The sequence below is a fragment of the Cupressus sempervirens genome, chromosome 3 (genome assembly GCF_028749045.1).
Source record: "Cupressus sempervirens isolate cs-2001-9-10 chromosome 3, ASM2874904v1, whole genome shotgun sequence".
Taxonomy (NCBI): domain Eukaryota; kingdom Viridiplantae; phylum Streptophyta; class Pinopsida; order Cupressales; family Cupressaceae; genus Cupressus; species Cupressus sempervirens.
Window position 1 is genome coordinate 322,833,433 of NC_143120.1, and position 24,076 is coordinate 322,857,508.

Genomic DNA, 24,076 nt, shown 5'->3' on the forward strand with positions numbered 1-24,076 from the left:
AAAACTATATTAAAAAAACAAAACAAAATATAAACGTAATACCTATTGAAAATAAAAACTTATACATATTATTACAAAGTTATAAATCTACAAATATAACTGGATCATCATCATATTATTACAAATAACAACTATTGAAATCGCGAAAAACAAATTTATCGTAGGATGTTCACCCACGCGGGCACGACAAGGGTTCGGACGTTCACCTAGGCGGGCACGAGCGGGGTTCAGACGTTCACCCAGGCTAGGAGAGGGAAAACGTGATGAAGGTAGGACGCAAGAGAGAAAAAATGCCGCTGGACTTACGTTTCAGAAAACGCAGCCTCAACAAACTCCTTATTTGCATTGGATTTTCTTCTTATTCGCATCGGATTTTATAGACGTTTTTGCTCGACAATACCCTACAAACTCTGCCGGCAATTTCTAAATTTACTTGACGAAGTCCGTTTTTGGCATTCGAATGAATGGCGGATTTGAACGAATTTTTAAGGCAAGTTTCAAATTCGGCAATATCCGAATATCAAGCTTGATATTCGCCGAATCTTGTGACTTAGCTTCTCAATACCTTTGTCCTATGCCAATGCACTTTAGGGGTATAACAAGCGTTATATCTAGATATTCATATGGATGAATTGACTTTCATTTTGCATCATTCATATATGTTAATTCTATGTAACTTCGATAACAAACTGATCTGAACAACAGATCATACATGATCAGATAAAGCATGGACATCCTTATGTAGGTTTTGCCTATTTATATCTCTTTATGAATTACCTTATCGGCGTATCATTTAGGAGCATTAAATAATGTTTAGTTTGCGTAAGTTGTTAAAATTTGTTTGCTATCTAATTTGATCTTCTAATAGACACCGATCTTGGAGGATAATTATGCCCTTTACTATAAGGGCCAACCTAGAAGAGTCATGTCCTTTGTAAGGACATGCCTCTTGGGTTCAATATAAATATAGGGTAAGTATGAGGATAGAGAGCACACAATACAAAATAAAGTCTGCTCCTCTATATTACTGCCTTATTCGAATTATTGCAGAGTAAGAACATTTCCAGAATAGTATTTATACTATTGATAAACACTTCAAGTCTGAACTCAAGAAGATCATTTTCAACAAGCAACAAAGAAGGTATTATCTTAGAATCTGATTTATAGCAGAATTTGCAGAAACTTTACATGGTATTAGAGCTCTGGTAGTTTAACCTAGGCTCTGCAAATTAAACGATCAGACTTTATATATCTAGCAACATCCTTCTATCTTCAATGGCAAGCACAATCAGACCCCAGGACAAGTTTGATGGGAAAGAACACTTCGTTGCTTGGAAGAAGACAATGATGTGAAATAGTTTGTTGATTCAACATCCAAGCAACTTGCTGTTGAACCTAATAAAACTATTTGGATTAAAGGAAATAGGAAAGCCATGTGGATCATATTAGATGGAGTGAAAAATGAAATAGTATCTATGCTAATGAAACATCAAACAACATTTCATATGATGAATGCATTATTAAATGCATATGAAGTTAACAATGCGACTAGAACCCTTGCACTAAAAAGGCAACTAAATCTTATACAGATAAAGAAGGGAGAATCTATGAACTCTTACTTCCTAAGGGTGGCTAGTCTAAGAGACGAACTTGCAATTGTAGGGACCATAATTGAAGACAAGGAACTAATGGCTATAGATGGGTTACTAGATTCATGGGTAACATTTTCACAAGGAGTAAGTGCTAGAGACAATCTTCCAGACTTTAATAGACTTAAAGGAGATTGCCTATAAGAAGAATCTAGGAAAGTTAAGGAGGAAGATTGAAAATTGAAGATGAAGAACTTCATGTTCTCAATAAAAATTCCTATAAAGATAAGAATAAGCACTTCAAGAAGAAGAAGGTTAATCAAAGAAATGAAAAATCTAAGAAAGATCTATCTAAAATAAAATGCTTCAAATGTGAAAAATTTGGACATTATAGATCTAATTGCCCTGAGAATACAAAGTAGCAAGTAAACTGTACAAACATTACTAGGAAAGAAGATAACTATGATCCTGAGAATTGTGTATTCTATTGTACACTATCAAATGAAGTATCAAGCAAAGTATGGGTAATTGATAGTGGATCATCTTGACACATTATAGGATACAAAAAAGCATTGGACTCTATATCTGAAGAAGTTGATGGCAAAGTTACCATCGGTGATAATTCCGCTCATTTAGTCAAGGCAATTGGGAATTGCACCTTGAAATTGAAGTCAGTTAGTTCTCTACATCTCAAAGGAGTACTCTAAGTACCAGGAATAAAAAGGAATCTAATCTCGGTTACAACACTTGAAGATGATGGACATAATATTGCATTCATCGATGGTGAAGTAATGACCTGGTCTAAGAACTTTTCATTTAAGAAATCAAAGTTGATTGGTGAAAGAAAGGGATACTTGTATGAATTAAATACAAAACCTTGTCAACCTATTCAAGCTTTAATTCATGAAGCTGCTGATATAAACAAAATATGGCACAGAAGGTTAGGACATTTAAATTTCAAAACCTTATCAACTATGGAGAAGACGGTAACTAGTTTACCTAAGTTGAATAAAGATCACTCAAGCGTATGCAAAGAATGTGCTCTGGGTAAGAACACCAAAAGTCCATTTCATGATAGTACTATAAAAACTAACACCGTTTTGGAATTAATCCACTCAGATTTATGTGGACCTATGTCTGTTCCTTCTCTTGGAGGATTCTAGTACTATATACTTTTTATAGATGACTTCTCTAGGAAAATTTGGATTTACTTCTTAAAGTGTAAAGAATCAGAAGAAATTTAAAGAATTGAAAACCTTGACTGAAAACTTATCAGGACACAAAATTAAAACTCTTAGGACTGACAATGGAGGGGAATATACTTCAGATTTTCTTAAAGAGTTTTGTAAAGAAACAAGAATTAAGAGGGAGTATACTGTTCCTTATAACCCACAACAAAACGGGGTAGCAGAAAGGAAGAATAGAACAATTATAGAAGCAACAAGAGCTATGATATTTGATCAAAATTTAAAATATTATCTTTGGGCAGAAGCCTCTTCTACTGTTGTCTATATTCAAAACAGGAGTCCTCACTCCTACCTTAAAGATAAAACTCCTGAACAAGTCTTTACTAATGTTAAATCTAATATAAGTCATTTTAGGATTTTTGGGTGCGTAGTATATATACATGTTTTAAAAGAAAAGAGAACTAAGTTAGAACCCTTCAGGAGGAAAGGTATTTTTGTCGGGTATAGTGAAACATCTAAAGCATATAGGATTTTCATACTTGGTCAGAAAAACATTGAACTTAGTAGGGATGTAATATTTGAAGAAGATTTAGCATTCAAAAGAGCCCTGAGTTTTGGAGAACCCTCTCCCTTACCTTGTTCTGAAGAAAATGCTGAATTTGAGTTTCAGAGGGAGAACACTGAATAAATTGAAGATGAAATTCAAAATCTTAATCTTGAGGAAACTCAAAATCCAAAGAAAAGACCACTTTGGGCCATTAGGGCAGTAGAGGAAGCAGAAGAATTTGTTGCACCATCTGGAACCTTCAGAGAAAGCAAAAGACCCAAAAGATTTTCTAGTTATGCAACAAAGATGATTGATTTATCTAAATTAGAACCAACCAATGTTTCAGATGCTATTAAATATACAACTTGGAAGAATGCTATGATGAAAGAATACCAATCCATTATTAAGAATGATGTTTGGAAAATTGTTCCAAGACCTAAAGGAAAATCCGTTGTTTCTTCTAAGTGATATTTAAAATCAAGCATGCTGCTAAAAGTAGCATTGAAAAATATAAAGCCAAATTTGTAGCTAGGGGATTCTCTCAGAAAGAGGGAATTGCTTATGAAGAAACCTTTGCTCATTTTGCCAGATACACCTTTGTAAGAGCAGCCCTAGCTATTGCAGCATCGTAGGGATGGAAAGTACATCAGATGGATGTAAAAACAACATTTCTGAATGGAAAGATTACAGAAGAGGTATATTTTGAGCAACCTGAGGGATTTGAAACTCATAATACTAAAGTTTTTGTTTGTAGGCTCAAGAAAGCTCTCTATGGGCTTAAACAAGCTCCAAGGGCATGGCATGAAAGAATTGATAAGTACCTCACCAGCTTAGGATTCTCCAAGAATGAAGCTGATCCAAATCTATATTATAAAAGGGATAAAGATTATATGATAATTTTGATACTATATGTTGGCGATTTACTAATAACAGGTGATGATCATTTTATAGATCAATGTAGGAAAGATATAATCAGAGAATTTGAGATGAAAGATTTAGGACTCCATTACTTGCTAGGACTGGGAGTATGGCAAAATTCTGATAGCATCATACTTAATCAAGGAAAGTATACATCAGACATCTTGAAGAAATTTGGAATGTAGAATTGTAAGCCTATGTCTTCTCCAATGGAGACTAATCTACATAAACTTAAGGAAGCAACAACAAAATCACCTTCCACAGATTCTACTTTTTACAGACAGATGATTGGATCTCTTATGTACTTGGTAAATGCAAGACCTGATATTTGCTATATTGTTAATGCCTTAAGTTAGTTTATGTGTGAGTCAAAGGAGATTCACCTAGTTGCAGTCAAACACATCTTGAGATACAAGGCACTCTTAATCTTGGGCTCAAGTATGAGAAAGTTGACTTGGATTTACATGGGTACACAGACTCAGATTGGGTTGGAAGTGTTACTGATAGGAAAAGCATTTCAAGATGTTATTTCAGTTTAGGCTCAGTGATGATATCTTGGATATGTAGAAAGTAGGCATAGTAGCACAGAGTTCCACAGAAGCTGAATACATTGCCACAACAATGGCCTCTCGGGAAGCAGCTTGGCTCAGAAAGTTATTTGTGGGATTATTTGGTCAACCCATGAGTCATACTATTATTCATTGTGCTAATCAGAGTTCCATCAACGCTTTCTGTGAATCCAGTTTTTCATGACAAGTCCAAGCACATTGAAATTTCTTACCATTATGTAGAAGATATAGTCGATAGGAATACTGTAAAATTAGAATACATTTGCATTGCAGATCGGACAACAAATATTCTTACCAAACACCTCTCTCGAGTGAAGATAGATCACTTCAGTAAAAGATTTGGTATGGTTGAATTGTAATACATTTGTATTCTTTAATTATTAATAATTTTAAATTAAAATTATTATTGTCAAGCTATTGATTGTTGTGAGCTTCACCATTTGTATTCATTATTTAAGAGGTGACAATCTCTGAGATAATGAACACTTGTATAAAAGACATTATGAGAGATGATGATCTCTTAGATAATGTGTTGAATAGTAGAGAACTACTGTCAGATCTAGATGAGTTCAAGATCATTTTGTGATGTAGACATTTCTACGTCTATGAGTCACAACTTGGATAAAAGAAGAATTTGATCATTCTGCGGATTTTATCCTATGTTCTAGTAGATCTAAACTCAGGATTATGTTGTGATATAGGATTGCCAGTACCTATGAGTCACAACTTGGATAAATGAAGAATTTAACCATTCCTGGGATTTTATCCTGCATGTTGCATTCCATGCAATTTTGTTACCACTAGTATGAGTGATAAGTCATATCACAAGATGGTAATATGACATATTATCATGTGTTCTATGATACCACATGCTTAGAAGAATCAGATAGATAAAAAGTATCAATCTATGCTTATTCATCTTGATTGATGTTGCTAGATATGCTATCTCTCAGTATGATTACCAAGTTAAGAGGGAGTGTTAATTTTATGTAACTTCGATAACATACTGATCTGAACAATAGATTGTACATGATCAGATAAAGCATGGACATCCTCATGGAGGATTTGCCTATTTATAACCCTTTATGAATTACCTTATCGGCGTCTCATTTAGGAGCATTAAATAATGTTTAGTTTGCATAGATGTTAAACTTTGCTTGCTATCTAATTTGATCTTCTAATAGATGCCGATCTTGGAGGACAATTATGTGTTTATTATAAGGGCCGACCTAGAAGAGTCATGTCCTTTGTAAGGACATGCTTCTTGGGTTCAATCTATGCTTATTCATCTTGATTGATGTTGCTAGATATGCTATCTCTCAGTATGATTACCAAGTTAAGAGGGAGTGTTAATTTTATGTAACTTCGATAACATACTGATCTGAACAATAGATTGTACATGATCAGATAAAGCATGGACATCCTCATGGAGGATTTGCCTATTTATAACCCTTTATGAATTACCTTATCGGCATCTCATTTAGGAGCATTAAATAATGTTTAGTTTGCATAGATGTTAAACTTTGCTTGCTATCTAATTTGATCTAATAGATGCCGATCTTGGAGGACAATTATGTGTTTATTATAAGGGCCGACCTAGAAGAGTCATGTCTTTTGTAAGGACATGCTTCTTGGGTTCAATATAAATATAGGGTAAGTATGAGGATAGAGGGCACACAATACAAAATAAAGTTTGCTCCTCTACATTACTGCCTTATTTGAATTATTGTAGAGTAAGAACATTTCTAGAATAGTATTTATACTATTGATAAACATGTTACATCCCAAATTTTGACCAAATTTAAATTTATCATAGCTGTTGAATTGAATGGATTTTCTTTCATAATCATGTGCAAAGGGTAGCCAAATATATCCGTTGTATTCATTATTGTTTAATTGTTTAATGATGATGGTCGTTATCCATTATTTGTCATATGATGATAATAGTTAGCAGTTGCTTGGTTTCAAAATTATGGTTAATAATTAAATTCCTTGCTAATATCTACATTAAATATTATTATTGATTTATTATGGAATTTGTTATTATCATGGAAAATGTTGCACAAGTGATTGCAGGAGAAGATGAAGGGGAGAAACATTGCTAAACATGATCAACGGAATGGTGTACTATCTTAGTCCACTTGTCTGGTCGACAGTTATGACCTCTAACTATCTTGGTAAGGACCTAGCAACTTGTATAATAGGGTACAATCATTTGGACACGCATGAGCTATTAAATAAACATTAAAAGCATTAATGATTTTAACTTAATTAAAATACATACCTTTATCGGATTATGGTTGACTTTTCCATCATTTCATTGTAACACATATTTATGTACATGCACATAAATATAGAAATAAAGGTGACACCATAATATCATTTTTATGCAAGATTCTATCTAATACGTATATTTAAATACATGTACAAGAAGATAAAATAATCTTCCAAATGAAGCATGTATTTATATATACATAACATAAGATACGACCTTGGATAAAACATATAATATGATGCCATCTTACAAATATATTTACGTGCAAGTAGATAAATATATTACAAATTATCCTTGATTTATAACCTTCAAATTCTTTTCCTTATTTATTCGATTCTTTACTAGAAACCAAATTGCATACTTGGCATATTATATTGGCATCCAAGAAGGCAAGACATTCTTTAAGAGTTATGACTTCTTGAAAACCTTGATATATCAAATGCCTCTATATATTTGGGAGCCATGAGAAACTAAGAACAAGAATTGATTTTCTCTCCCCATACTATTTTCGATTTATCTCTGCAGTTTTTGTCACGTCCTTACCTTCTCATTTTTACCTCTGCTGAAAGTCGTGATTGATAATCACTCAGAGCTATGCGTTCGGAATTACTCCAGTGAAGGAACTAGATTGTTAGCACCCAACCAAGACTCTTCTTTCTTCCAACAACTAGGTTATGCGGTCGGCTTTCCATAATTGATTGATATATATATTTTTCTTTATCAAATTACGACTGCATTTGTACTTACAGTAGTAAGGTATATTTCCATGAAATATTGAACTTCATCTTTGTTTGGTATTACCGAATAGTTTCTTAGTGAGTCAGATATTTCCATGTTGAGTCGAGATCAATTGTTCACCTCAAGTTTATACATCTTTAATTTTTACTACTGTATGACAAAATCGAATTGTATTGTTGCAAGTCTTAAGATTATTTTCCTCAAGTCATAACAGCTGATTATATACTGGAACATGTAATATTCATACATTAGCTGAGGATCAATAGAATGAGTTGGTTTACTCTGAGATATAAACACCAGGGACTCACCCGGCTATATGGCCAAGGAAGAGGTGATAAAGAAATCTGCAATAACATGGAAACATAATTAGATATAACAAGTATATATTATTTTAAAAAGGAAAATCATTTAATAGCTGATGCATGTTCATATTTATTGTTCCCTTGTTGTCAAGTCGAGCGGTGGTGATCGGATAATAGGACCCATCCAAAAAGCCTTGGCCAAGGTCGTTAAAGGCATGTTTTTCATCTATGATCACTTGATGTCAGTAGTGCCAGTTATTTTAGACATGTCTGTCCATAACTATGCAAACATTCTAAACACCAAAAATGCTCAGAGGGCTGGACTAGGAGTATCCCAAGACTGATCCCGGGGTTGGGAGGACTTTTCTATTTAATAGATTGTGTGGGGATGAATATGGTCCAAGGTTGGGAGGTTAAGCCTAAGTCAATGCTTCTCCTCTTATTGAAAGCCGAGGCTTGCACAACTAGTTAAAGACTCGCCGGTTACTTCTTATATGTTTCTTCTTTCCATTCTTGATATGCATTTATATTCTTCTTGTAACTAATCATGTATTTACTTACTATATGCAAGGTAAGATAGTTAATGTTATTTCAGTTACTTCAATTAATCGTTATTTTAGTTACTTCAATTAATTGTTATTCCAGTTATATCAGTTGAATGGTTATCTCAGTTAATCGTTAGTAGTTAAATCAATTAATGTCTCAAAAAAAGGATTTAAGATGTTTGTTTTTGAAGATGGTTGAAGAAAACTCTTTCATTTCTATGTGAAACCAGATATTAGTTCTTTATTTTGTTATGAAAATCCGTTTGTTACAAAACACTTCAAGTCTGAACTCCAGAAGATTATCTTCAGCAAGCAACAAAGAAGGTATTATCTTAGTATCTGATTTATAGCAGAATTTTCAGAAACTTAACAATATACAGAGTGAAATCCAATTATTCTTATTTATCTTTGTCTTGGTCAATGTGTTTTTTGGCATGGACAGAGAATAAAATAGTTATTATTTCTGGATTTTATCCTTGGATTCTGTGAGTTTTTTAGTAGATAATGTGTGGTCATAGATCTTAATGCCATTATAGGCCCCTATAATGTAATAAAGACTTCAAGGGAATCTTAAGAAACTATAGAATTTATATTTCTCAGGTTTCAAGGAGGTCAATAAATATAGTGATATCACTTGATTCTTTTTATGTTTTGTTTTGAAAGCTGAAATGCATAATGTCTAAGAGTGTCATTTATATGCATGCAGTCCAGTTGATTGTATACATTGGACGAGTGCTGCACAATTATCACTTTTGGAAGATGAAATGCGTAGAATGGAGCGTGTAAATGTAAGATACATTGTCAATATTGCTTTATTTACAGTTGTAGAATTCATTTCTTTCTTAATATGTAGATTGAAAGCTATTCACAGTCTTTTTGAAATGGCTCACACACTTTTGATTGTGGAAAGGCAAGCTTTTTTGATATTATAAATTAAAACTAACAAAGGCAACTGCAATTTACATGGCTTCTTTAGCATTCTTACGCAGAAGAGTTCAAACACTATTCTGAGATGGACATGTGAGTTCTAAAAACCAAGTAGACTACTTGGTTGAATGATATCTTGATAGCAAAATGGCTTATAAATATTGTTTTTAGTCAGAAATCCAACATCTCCTTGACTGTGAAAAGAACAAAACAGATGAACAAACTCAACTTTCAGTGTTTGAGCAAAATATAACATTGTTCCTTTAGGGCATATCCTCTCCCATATACAGCTAATGCAAACAGAAACTAAAACCAGGAAATTAAATGAATTTCAGATTCACAGGATGAAAGATACCAGCTTCTAAAAATTTGCAAGACTTAACAGAAAATGAATTTCACATTTTTCATAAACATAAATGGTAAACCATTACTATGCTTCAGATGAACTGTAAGATATCAACTGACTGAATAAAGATTACTATTGTCATAAACTGAGAATTTCAAAAATTTAGATTTAGACAGAAAATTGCTTATCAACAGCACTTGGATGTATTTCATATTCCAATAGCAATCAGTTTTACCGATATGATTTCAGTCAACAATAACATTTCTTTATCTAAAGGAAAATGGACACCTAACAACTCTCAAAATGCATTTAAATCTTACAGGACACAATCTGAATTAGCAGTCAGACTGCCCAACATTCCATTATGACATTAGATGTATATTTAAACCCTATTTGAGTGCATTGACTATCAATCTACACATCCAGTCCCTTTACCCGCTGTGAATGGAGAGCAATAAGATGGCTTAGGTGCTTGCTTTCAGAGGCGCAAGCACTGCTGCAGCTCTGTGTCTTCACATAGACGATGCCTCTGAGTTTAGGCTGATATGATATTCAGTTTTGGCTCACTACTCTACTTGGTTCTCATGTGACTTATCAACGCATGTTGTAGGACTTGTAGGTCCTCAAACTCTCCTTAACCTCCATGTAGTCAGAGTGCATAATCATAGGGTTTACCATTTTATAAATAAATCTACCATTTTTCTTTACAGGACCCTCAATCTTGAGTAAACCCATCATCACAACATCATTTTAGATTATACTGCATGGACCAATCTTTCTCATACACTGGGAATTATCACTACCAAATTCAATTATATCCATACACCTAAAGTTTGGGTTAATATTCCATGGACATTACCATCTTCCATCATTTGGGAGTCCTCCAACTTGACATTTAGAAAATTCTTTTCGTACTGATTGTATAAAAATCTCTTCTTAAAACAAAATTTGTTTAGTTACATTGTGCATAAGGAGATCCATTTCTGGGATATCAAAGATGACCATGGATCTCTAATCTAGTTTCCTTTATTAATGAGAAGCTACAGCTACCCACAATCATAATAGGTAGTATTCCATGTTTGCATCCATTTTAACATTAAGCTTATGCTTGAAACTTCTCTATGCCATTTCACTTTATGTATGTGTTTTCTGAGAAGAGTTTATATTATAGTTTAAGCACAAGTTTAATGATATTTTTTAACTAATATAAATTATTGTGTTCAATTGATGTAATTTTCACGCCATTGCCTCATTAGCATGATTAGTGTTTTCCCAATAAAAGATGCTGCCATTTACTGACAAATGTCCTCGAGTAGAGAGAAAAAATTATAAGCTGTGCTCTATACCAACCTAAGATAAGTCCCTAAGCATGCCTTAAGTTCAATAGAAAGTAACTTTTATATGTCAATATATCTATTCTGCTGTGAAATAATCTGATAGATGTTTCAAGAAATTGGGTTGCATCATTAAACATGTAATGTAAAAACTATTGATGAAAAGAAGAAGTCACTTCTGGATACATGATATTTATACTATTCGAGATTGGAAAGAGTTGATAGTATTTTCATGCAATACTGAAGATCAGCTCCAATACATCTGTGCAATTCTAGTGATTTCTTTAATTTATTATAGAAAGATCAATTCACATAAGCTGAAATGTCTAATATTGTTTTCTCTGTGTGTAAAACAGGTGGGTTTGATGCTTTCAAATATGGGTTTTGCAACTCCTGATGTTTTTGCAAGGGTACACTTTACTTTTGGACTATACATTTTTAATTGTAAATGAATGAAGAGAAAACTTGTTGGAATATGCATGATATCAAAGAAGTTTAAATCACATATACCCTTGAAAAGCATATCATTGTAGAAGAATTGTCTAGGGGTTCTATAGAAGAAGAATTCTTTCCTAGTAGGATGTTGTTCAAGAGGTTATTTTCCAACTCCACTTAGCCAAGTGAATACATTTAGGCGGAAATTGGTTATGCATTTTAAAAATCCAAAATCAATGGTATTCACAAGCATGCACGTTGGTTTCCCCTTACATCAAATGCTTAGAAACTATATTTTCTTGATAATTTTGGAAGGTCCTTCGATGTAATTCTGAAGCCCAATTGATATAATCTTGGTGGAATATTGAAATTTGAAACACATATCTCAAAATAAAATACAGCAATCTTTTCATTGAACAATAAATAACATATAAATAGTAAATATGGAGTTTGCTGACAACTACAAACTACGCCAATAATGTTTCAAGAGGTTGACAATTTTTGACACCCACTCAAAGTTTAAACTCTAAGTTACCAATTTGGATTTGGGTTTAGACTCGGGCACAAGAATCGAACCCGTGGATTCGTGAATTCATTTTTCTTATTATGAATTGTAAAGATTCATGTTTATATATATATATATATATATTGTTGGGTGGATATTTTGCAGTCGAGAGTTTTGTGAAAATCTAGTCACAAAATAGGTAGACCAGCCACAGCATGTGAGACAAAGTCTCTCCTTTATTTAAGGGAAGGGTCCCCCTTCTCACTGTTCCTTTGATCAACTCAAGGTAAGCAAAAAGTTGAAAGATTTTGCAAGAGGTGTTATCAATATCATTTCCTCTTATCGTTTAGAAAAGAATCCACTTATCTGCGGAGCGAGTAATGAGCAAGATGAAATCTCTTACTGCACTTCTATCTAGTAGCTAGAAATGGTGATACCGATAAACCAACACCAACTCAACGGCTGATTGAAAGTGTACTAGTTTGGCTCTAAGTTTTGTTTGTTTAATTTATAAGAAAAATCACTACCATTAGTGAGCAACGACTTCCTGAAGTAGATGATTTCTATTCTATTCTATAGAAAAACCTCTACCATTGGAGCGCAAAGACTTCCATAAGTAGGGAAATTGTAACTATTTTTGTGTGAATTTAAGACAACAATACAAGCGACAATCAAAGCTTCCAATCTATGTATCACCACAATCACTCCCAGTCAAGGCTCCGGCTCTGATTGCTTTTTAACTCACTATGCTCTATTATTGACCATACAATAATAACATGAATCAAAGATAATATGCACAAATTACAGTCAAAGCTTCTAATTTGCTTTATCACAATCAAAGCTTTGAATCCAATTGCTTCTTTTTATTCACTTTTCTCCCAAATTTGTACTACACAATGAAAGTTATGCTTGCACAAGTATGACAAAGCTTTCTTGTATAAAACAAAAGATGATTTTTACAATGAGGGGGCACTCCTTATATAGGCAAAGGAGTTGAGAAAAAGATGGAGGAAAAAGTAGGAGCAACTAAACCAACTTTGACCCGGTCTAACTAACAAAAAAATTATTGGATTACATGCAATTACACAATTTCCTGCAATATATCCTCCCCAACTACAAACATGGAAGAAGAAGAAGAAGAAGAAGAAGAAAGAGTTGAGGCTATTGATTCTAAATGAATCAATCTTGTGGATTGATGGCAAAGGCCTTGTACTTGATGATGATCACAAGATCGGGAATTCTTGTATTCTACGCCACTACATTCACCATGATGAGTTTCTAGTTGTGATTTGAAAACTCAACGTGATCAGGCTTTTCCTCATTCCAAGTTGTGAATTATCTTGTTAGAATTGCACATTCTGGATTTTCTGACACTTTGAAGACCTTCTCAATGATGTCCAGAGGTAAAACTAGGAACAAATTTTCGACAAGCATCTACAACATTTTTTTTTCGAAACAAAGTGCTTGGCGCATTCCCACACAAACTCAGGTTCTTGGACAATCATTGGGAAAATTGAGACCAAATGAATTACCACTTCTTTGATTCAAAGCACGCCTTCTATACTGGATGTCTTCATTCTTTATAGAAACTCTAGCATATCTTGACTTACTGCAACATGAAAGTCTCAATAGGATTGAATCCATCATTGAAAGATATGGATTCTAACGCAATGAGAATAGTGGCAAAATGGATCTCTGAGGAATAGTATATTCGGAATATTTATTAGATACTTATGGACCATATGCAACGAATTGGATGTGATATGGAATGTACATGCAGAGGGCTAAAATGGGACTTAGGAAGATGGATTGCATGTAGGAAATGATGGGCTTTCGTGGGTATGGTCAAGAATTGCAATGCCCCCATTTTTAGCAGGTTCCTGCAGTTGATCAGATCAGTTCACCATCGTGACCCTCATGAGTTGACAGTGGGATTTGAGGGTCTTAATTATGTGGTTATAGGCTTCCCTGCAGTCTATGGTGTGTTTTGGCTCCGTTTGAGGGACTTACTAATTATAGTAAGTCAATCTGTTGGTTCCAATGAGCTCAATTGAGTTAGAGGAGTTGGGTGATGCTCTCAGTTTTTATTTCGGGCTTTCAGTTTGGGCTCCAAGAATCTTGGAGGGAGTGTCTATTTATAGTGAGTCACCCTGTCAGGTTTATTCATATTCTTTCATCATCAGGATCACTTTGATGTTGTCTCATTTCGATTTTGATGCTTCTTTAGTTGTTTTCGCAAGATGGGTGAATTATTATTATTATTCATCTAAATACGCTGAGGTTGCTATTTTCGTTGGTGTTGTTGGTTGGTCACCTCAGTATCATAGCTCGTTGGAACTGAGACGAAAAGTTTTAAATTGTGGGAACAAGAAATAGTGGCCTTGTGTGTCAAAATATTGAGTTATGCTGGAAAAGGTCATTTTTGGAGCCAAAAGCAATTAATAAATTATATTAATGACACTTTATTATATTTTAATGTTGTGTAGAGGAAGCTTCTTAAGTGGAGTTATCTTGGGAAACTAGTGTTGTTTGGAGATTATAAATATGAGGACATTTGATGAGAAAAAATCAAATTATTTGATTATCTTATCTTTGTTGTCTTTGTGACACTTCTGAAGTTCTGATTTTTGTGCCTTTGCTGAAGTATAAGGGTTTGGGATCTATAGCTGAAGTATTGTAGATTCAATTCTAAGATTGCTTGGCAAATTGTGATGAGGTATACAATCTGTCATTTCTCCTACTGTGTTAACTGTTGCTAAGGAGAAGTTTAATTGTTCTTGTTGCTGGAGGTTGTTCCAGAATTTGTGAAGGAATTCATTGGAATTGTTATATCAAATTGTGTGCTGGTTAATTTGGAGTTGGTTGAGCGCCAATTTATATCTGTTGCTGGGTATTATTTTCTGTTTGCACTTTGGGAGCAACATTTTCCAAATCTACAGTTGCATTTGTTTGTTGAAGAATTCTTTGTTGCTGCTACTCTTCATTTTAGAGGGTTTCAAGGCATGTCTTACCTGTAAATTCATAGATTGTAACTTTTAATTTTTCTAGGTATTGTTGATTTAGATAATAAGGGATATTTTATCAACTGGGTTGTTGGTATTTTGTGAAAATATTGAATATCTAAGTTGATATTGAAATCTGGAACTTTTCAGTTGTATATTCCCTATGTAATATCTAAATATTTGAGTTGAAATTATTATTGCAAAATCTTCTAATTTTTTTCTATATTCTTTAATCAAAATTGCAAAACCTTGGACAAGAAAGAAAGAAATCAATTCTTTAGCACAAATTGTTTGAGAGTCCATAGGGTTTATTACAAGAATGCAAGTTACGATGCATATGAATGCGTGCAAATGATAACTTTTGACTTTAAAAGTGTGACCTTTAATCAAAAACGGGTTCTCCAGATGTCATTACACGTAAAGTAAATTACATGTAAAAGGAATGTGCATTTAGGTTCGGAAGATGGAAATGTGTGTAAATGGGGAACAAAGGATGAGATTGCATGTAAACGTGGATGAGGGTGAGATTACATGTAATCGCATGTGGAGAATGAGACGTAGTGTGTCATAACATGGAAAGTAGAATTACATGTAATTGCTCTTGAAATGTAATTGCATATGAAAGGAATGGATGCAATGTGCCTTGCCATGGAATGATGAATATGGAATGAAATGATGCACTTGCACGAAAAGGTGGAAGGTGGAGTGAAGTCAAACGTGCTCAAATTCTTGGGAAAGAACTTGCAATTTCTTCTAAATGAAAAAAAAGGAGAAAACAAGCAAACAAACAACAAAAGCAAGTACAAAACAAACACGTCTTTGGTCTTAGACTCAAACATGTCAAGAAGCAAGTTGCTTTCATGTGCAAATTCGAATTTGGAGTTTGGGAAAAATCCAAAAGTATGAAAATGAGAATTTTCATCATATGTAAAGGAAAAATGCACTATTCATGGCATATATATGTACAAGTGTGCAACTTCAAGCTAAAATATGCATGGAAATAGCAAGATATACATGAATTGATGAGCAAGTTTGAAAATGTTCACTTACATGGAAATCAAAGAGCCAAAATAACAAGAATCATAAATTTTGAAGACTAATTCTCCTCCAAATCTGGATTCTCAAACAATAATTTGACTTCCTCCACACTTGCATTCAATAAATAATAATGAGCAATGAAGGGTCGAATTTGACATAAGAATGCCAAAAACGAGGTCTCCAAATGCAATAGTGTGCATTAAACTTCAAAAACAACCTCTACTAATCCAAATGTACAGGCTGGAAAGGCCATTTTTTGAGTCTTTTAAACAAAAACGTGCTATTTCATGCAAAAATCTAGGTTGTTTTTGCAAAAACGTGACCAAAAGATGCATGTAAATTGATCGTTTTTGAGTTGTGAATGCAAAAACATCTTCCCCAAATGCATATACATGGACCAAATGCATAAACGTTACTTCAAAACACAAAACTAGATTAAAAAACTCAATTTTGATGGCATTTTTAGCAAAAACGTGATTCATAGAAGGCATGAAATGAAGCTTTTTTTACCTCTAAAGGCAAAAACATGTTCCTCAATAGCATATATATGTATCGAAAACTCAAAATGACTTATATTTGAGCCAAAAAGTGATCAAAACTGCCCCAAATCTGGGCATTTTTTCATAAAAACGTGGCTCAAAATAGCAAAAATTGGATATGCAAAATCATGACTCCCAAGTGCATGTATTTGCATTAAAACTTAAAAACGCCCCTCTTGTGATGGATTTCAAGGCACCAAAAAGTGATCAAAACTGCCCCAAATCTGGGCATTTTTCATAAAAAACGTGGCTCAAAAATGCAAAAATTGGATATGCAAAATCACAACTCCCAAGTGCATGTATTTGCATTAAAACTTAAAAACGCCCCTCTTGTGATGGATTTCAAGCCATTGTATGGCAGATCTAAGCATTTTTGATGAAAAATGTGTTCTTGGAGAAAGAAAACATCAAGCTTTTTGCCCTTGAATCTTCAATTTCAGGTTTTGTGGGGCATATGCATGTATTTCAAGGCAAAGCACACCTTTGGGAGGAGATTGCATATTTAAAAAAAACCAAAAAGACTCCTTATTCAAATCACACCTTTTGGATGCAAATGCATGATTTAAAAACACATGTAATGGAGTTCATAATTATTTCCATGGATTTTATTACAGGGTTGCCTAGGGTACAGGGCGGGGATTCCATTTTTGTGTTGGTGGATGGGTTAATGAAGTTCGCTCACTTCTTCACCATAGCAGCTGATTGGTTAGCCTATTAGGTAGTTGAGTTATTCTTTCAAGAGGTTTTTCACCTACATGGTCTTCCTCGCACCATTGTGAGCGATAGGGATAGCAAGTTCCTTGGTACTTTTTGGTAGGAACTGTTCAGATTGACTGATACAGAATTGACTCCTGCACGAGTTATCACCCTCAAACGGATGAATAGATTGAGATAGTTAACAAATGGGTGGAAGGTTATCTCCGGAGCTATGTAGCAGGACTGTAGAGAGCCTAGGTTAAGTGGTTGTATCTCAGAGAGTATTGTTACAACTCCTACCACATGTCCATTCAAATGTCTCCATTTCGTGCTCTCTATGGCAGCAAGTCTTTGTCATTTGTAGACCTGGCTTTGCAGGACAACAAAGTACCACTAGCAGGGGATTGGGTACAAAATCAACAAGATATCCTCAGATCTCTTTGGGAGAACATTCTACAGGCCCAGAATCAGAAAAAGATGTATGCTGATCGTTGGTGGACTGAGCAGAGTTTTGAGTTGGGTGATGTGGTTTATCTTTGCCTCCAACTATACATACAAAATTCCTTGAAGTAGAGTGGGTCTCAAAAACTTCAGCCTAGATTTTTTGGTCCATACCGCATTACTAGGAAGGTTGGTGAGGTTGCCTATGAGCTGGATTTACTTGATGACAATAGAATTCATAACATGTTCCACATTTCATGTCTCAAGAAAGCCATTGGCTAGCATACAATACCTTCCATAGCGTTGCCCCCTCTCGATGAGGAAGGGAAGCTTGTATTAGTTCCAGTAGAGGTGTTAGAGGTCAGAAAGAGGAAACTACGGAATAGGTCCATCAAGGAATATCTGATTCACTGAAAGGATTTACCTTATGAGGATGCTACTTGGGAGAGTGAGTCAATCTTACAGTAACCGGCATTGAGATTGCTTGAGGGCAAGCAATCTCCGGAAGGGAGGACTGTAATGTTCCCTTCTTTGCGCTAGCCTTAATGGTGCCTAGTTGGTCTATCTTCCCATCCGGATAGGCTAACGACATGTGATTTAGGATGCCAACTATTCATAGGATTTTAGGTTTTAGTTGAGGTTATTTTAATTGGGAAATCCTAAGGTTTAAGTCACTTTATTTTATTGAGTTGAAATATAAAAGACTTTATTATTTAAAGTCAGTTTATGACAAAATGACTAAGTGACTAAAAGACGAAATAGTGTTTTATCCCACATTGCTAAGATGTTTGTATCTCCCCACACTTCGTGGTGATATAATGAAGCTTTTGCATTGGGATTGACAACGAATATATGATATTATAAAGATTCGAAATAGTGGCTTAAATGTGACTGGATATTTCCTAAGGACGAAACCCCTTAAGGAAAAAGGTGAGGTTGGATGCAAACCTGGTTTACACATTGTGTTTCAGAACTAAGGACTGGTTTAACACTTCGAACCTCAAGAGATTATAGAAACATGACTGATTAGGAATGGAAGTCGATAGAGCTTGTTAACACACAAAATATTGTTGGCACTTGGAGTTGGGATGGTAAGGGGTAAGATCAACCATCCACGACAGTAGCAGAAGACTCCTACATAAGTACATTACACTCTCAGCTAGTTTGGATAACATTGTTTTAAGCAGCAAGCTACAGTAAAGGAAACATGGAAGATGTTAGTGACTGGACCATGTATATGCTCCTTCCTTGGTAGGTTCCACAAGCAGTTCATCAATCAACAATAACAGGTGGAGCTAATAGCAGATATAGCACACGGGGGTTGGAAAGTCTGCAGAAACATTAAACATTGGCAAGTCGAAATCACTCCCAGGCATAACATACAGAGACCGGAGTGTTTGATAAGACATGAATAGCACTGGCATTATTACAGAGCAGCAACACGACATCATAGGGTCTCCCTCTCACCTAGTCCTCAGGGTCTCACACCCACATATGTTTGAAGCAGTGAAGTGGGAAGCGAGAAGAGAATATGGTCATAGCCAGAATCACACACACACGTGAGGAACATTATATAACACCAGAAATTTGGATGTGAACGTTGGAGGACATTCTTGTCACAGTCGGATACCATAGAGCCTTTCACATTAACCGTGGGACTACATGGTAACTCTCCAATTTGCACTTCAATCATGATATGTTCTTTCTAGTTGACGTTGGAGAAATCTGTCATTAGTTCAGTGTGCATAGCTGTTGGTTTGTTAACAAGACTATATTCCATTATTGTAATGTTGTGTTATTGAATCACCATCTAAGAATTTGATTGGAAGAACATGATTTTCATAGTTAAATAAAACTATTGCTTGTCCTTTCTGTAGTGATCAGTACAGTGGCATGTCTATAATGATTTTTGCTTAAAGATTTGATTTCATAACAACTGTTTGACGAAATTCCCATTAGTCTAAGTTCTCCATTTATGATCAAAACGAGCATAGCATACTACACACAGTAATCCCAAACCGGAATTTGAAGGCGATCTCCTTTGGTTGAGAGTCCAGAGAAAGATCCCATGGCAGAAACAATGTACACAAGGTAGGAATTTATGTAAAAAGGCACTAAAGTCCCTACATTGAGCAACTGTTGACGGAGTGTAGTGCTAATTAGTTCTCCCCAAAAGATATGTTCTTTGTTCTCCATGATTTTGAAGATGAATTTGTACATCCATGGTTCAAAATCAGTGGAATCTTTAAGACCACTAACCTTGCTGAGAAGAATGATAAGATCTTTGAACTCTTGCTTGATATTAGACCTATGAATGGTGTTTGGCCATCTCGAGAAGTTGTTCCTCTTGGTATCTAACCAATATTGATTCACATATTTATGATAATCTCCCTTATTGTCATTCCATATCTCCAAAGATGATTCTTTGGTCAGATCTATGCATTCTACATTATGTGCCATTGAAAAAATTTGCTTGATAACTTTTGGATCAAGACTAATAATGACTCTGCCATCAACATCCTTAATCATCTTTGACTTTGGGCTGAAACGCTTCGTGCATCCGAGAACAAATTGATATGACTTAAGATGGAGTCACATGAGCCAACTCTTTATCAAACTGATATTTCATTTTTCCCTTAGATTTAGATGGTGAGGGCATCTCTTGTGTTTGTGCTACAACACAAAAATCCTAAAACATAAACACATCATCAAAGGAAATCGTCATAAAAGGTTGATTCTTGATCAGCAAGAAAGGTTTGAGTATGGATTAGATACTTTGTTGACTCGATGAAACGATCTCAAAAAGAGACATCATACATATGCAGTGAATGGAAATGGAGGATGAAGTGAAATATTATGAAGGTGGAAAATGGAAGGAGACAGATATGTGTGAAGGTGGAACACATGGGAATGCGTGCAAATGAAGATTGCTGATTTTCAAAAAGTGACTTAGGTTTTCAAGATGTTATTGCATGGAAAATGGATTACATGTAAGTGCAATATGTAATGAGGAATGGAAAGTGAGATGACATGCGAATGCGGATGGAGGATGAGCTTACATGTAAGTGCGGATAACGGATGAGATGTGAAGTATGTAATGACATGGGAAGTTGAAAAACATGTATTTGCTCATGGAGGCATAAGTGCATATGGAAAGATGAAAATGAAACTTTATAGTCATCTTTGTGGAAAGGTGAAGTCAAAGTACATGAGAAAACATGCATATGACATTTTTGACTTTTCAAAAAGCGACTTTAAGTCAAAAACGGGTTTTAGAGATGCAATTACATGTAAGGCTTTTCATGTAATCGTGTCGTGCAAGTGGATGTCAAAAGTGAGATGGGTGAAAATGGAAATGGAAAATGAAATTACATGCACATGCGGATGATGAATGAGATGAAATACATGTAATTGCATTTGACGAATGAGATGCGAAGTGTTGTAACATGGAAAAATGGAAATTGAATTAAATGATGCTCTTGTATGAAGTGGAAGATGGAGTGAAATGAAACATGACCAAGTTCTTGGGAAAGAACTTGCAACCTCTCCAAAATGGAGAAAAATTGGAAAGCAAGCACTCAAAACACAAAAACAAACTTCAAAAGAAGAATGTACCTTTGGCAAATAACTCAAACATGTCAACAAGTAAAATACTTCAATATGAAATTTCAAATTTGGAGTTTGGGAAAAAAACCAAAAACATGAAAATGAACCATTTCATCATTTTTAAAGAAAAAATACACTTCCCATGGCAACAAAATCAACAAGTGTAAATCACCAAGCTAAAATGTGCATAAAATGAGCAAGATAAGCACAAATTTATTAGCAAGAAGGAAAATGTCCACTTACATTATGATTATGTGCCAAAATGAAGGAGGGGAAAGCTCCAATATTGAAAAATTCTCCAACAAACTTAGATCTTTTCAAACTTTGCAAGAGGAATCCGCAAGAGGTAACAAATGAGGCATTTTTGATGCACAATGCCAAAAACGTGGCCTAAGGATGCTTCCAACTTCAACGTTTTTGTTCAATGCAAGCTTGTGGGATGTTTTTGGAAAAAAACGTGAATCTCTAAGTGCATTACATTTATGTTTTTCACTTCCAAATGCAAAAGCTCGACCCTTGGTGTAATGCAAATGAATGAATATGCTAAAGCACCTCTTTTCCAAACAAAATTGTGAGGAAAAATGACAAATTTTAGGCATTTTTCACTAAAACGTGCCCTTGAATGGAGTCAAAAATGATGTTTTATGCATGAAATCTTAACGTGTAAAGCTTTTAAACACTTAGATTTGCAAAAACTACCCTGTGGGAGAAGATTTGAAGAAAATCCATGGAAGAAATCAAGCAAAAACACCAAAAACGTGTTCTTGAGAGCCAAATGCATGAAGTTTTTCCAAAAACGGGTTTTGGAAGGGCAAATACATGTGTTTCAATGCAAAACACACCTTTTGGAGGTGTATGCATATATTATAAATGTTATTATGAAGCAAATCACACCTTTTTGGTGCATATGCATATTTAAGTTACATGTATATGCAACTTGGTCCATATGCATATAACACATGTAGCTCAATTTTTTGATGTAATTGCACATTTTAAGTGAGTTTACATGCAATAACATCAAAAGGTCCACTTTTAAGTGATTTGTAGTTTTGAGTTCTACACACAATTGCATCAAAAAGGTCTACTTTTAGATTTACCTACACATTTAAGTTATTCATTTAAGCACATGTCAATTAAATTTTGATAAAATATTACTTAAGTGGGACATAAATTATATTTACATTATCATATTAACAATATAATGTGTAAATATCATCTAATAACTAATATTTACTATAGCATTTGATTTAAATATCAAAAATTAAACTAAACTGTATAGTTAATAGTCACTTAAGTGAACAATCAAAAAGTAAACTCAACTTAAAAATATAACATAAGGTGCACTATAGTTAAGTGAAAATTTAAATGATAAAGTAACTTAAAAACATAACATAAAGGGCATTTAGGTTATATTTTTTAAAAAGTGAATGTCAAATTAGAAATATAACATGATACTTTTAATTCGTGTAGTTGCATCAAAAAGGTCCACTTTTTGGGCACTAAGTTGGTCATATCTTTTGACTGACAACTCCGATTAAGCCCTAGGTTAGATCAAATGGAAGGGAAAACAGAAAACAATGACTTGAGCAAAACCAAAGGACTAAAAACCAAGAAACACACACTCAAAAACAAAGAAAAGGATGACGAAGGCCTAAAAAATCAAGCATAGGCTTGACAAAAACAAAGACTTGACGAAAGTCTTCTGTAAAAGAGCTTGCTATGTGAATTGGAGTTGATTGATCGATCAAGATTAAGCAATTGAATAACAAATTCAACTTAGAGAGATGAGAAACTAGTTTGAAAAAGTTTTGTACTGTTACCTACATTTTGTGGTGACAAAATACAGTACAACAGGGTCGATTGGCTGATCAATACTAACCAATTAAATAATGAACTAAACTCAGAGAAATGCGAAACTAAGTTGAAAAGTTTCGTACTATTAGCTACATTTTGTGGTGACAAAAATATAAGACAACATATATATATATATATATATATATATATATATATATATATATATATATATATATATATATATATATATATATATATGCTATATATACAAACAAATAAGAGAAATATGCATAATAGAGAGAAAATGTGAGTTGAAATGTATTTGGAGGTTGAATAAAAGGGTTGTTTTAGGGTTAGGAGGGAAAAAATATTAAAAAATCATTTTTAATGAAGTTGGACCCATTCTAAACACCCTTTAGCCTTGGATCCCTTCGGATCCACACTGGATCCTTGAGGATTTGTCCAAATCCTCGCAAGATTCATCCTGACCTAGCTAGGGTTCGTGCTTTACCTTATGGATCTGGATGGATATGTGGTCAGATCCATTTGGATCCATAGGGGAAAACACAAATCTTGCTCGGATTGGGATGAATCTGGCCATGAATTTGGACTAGACCGGACCCGAACCCGAATGTGGCCTCCAAGGTCCAAATATGATAACTTAGTTTAAATTGTAAACATCTAAATTACCTATACATTTTTATCATGATATAACACTCAACGACTTCACTTGCTCCTTTTTG

General features: G+C 34.3%; 1 protein-coding gene across 1 annotated transcript in view; it reads left to right on the top strand.

Annotated features, from left to right (window-relative positions):
• Nucleotides 1-24,076, top strand: part of LOC149566297 (DNAJ heat shock N-terminal domain-containing protein) — an 83,441-nt gene that overhangs the window by 22,971 nt on the left and 36,394 nt on the right. Inside the window, exons 5-6 of the mRNA XM_089819707.1 lie at nt 9,377-9,458; nt 11,634-11,687. Of these exons, the coding sequence (XP_089675833.1) occupies nt 9,377-9,458; nt 11,634-11,687 (136 nt within the window). The remainder of the gene's footprint in view (nt 1-9,376; nt 9,459-11,633; nt 11,688-24,076) is intronic.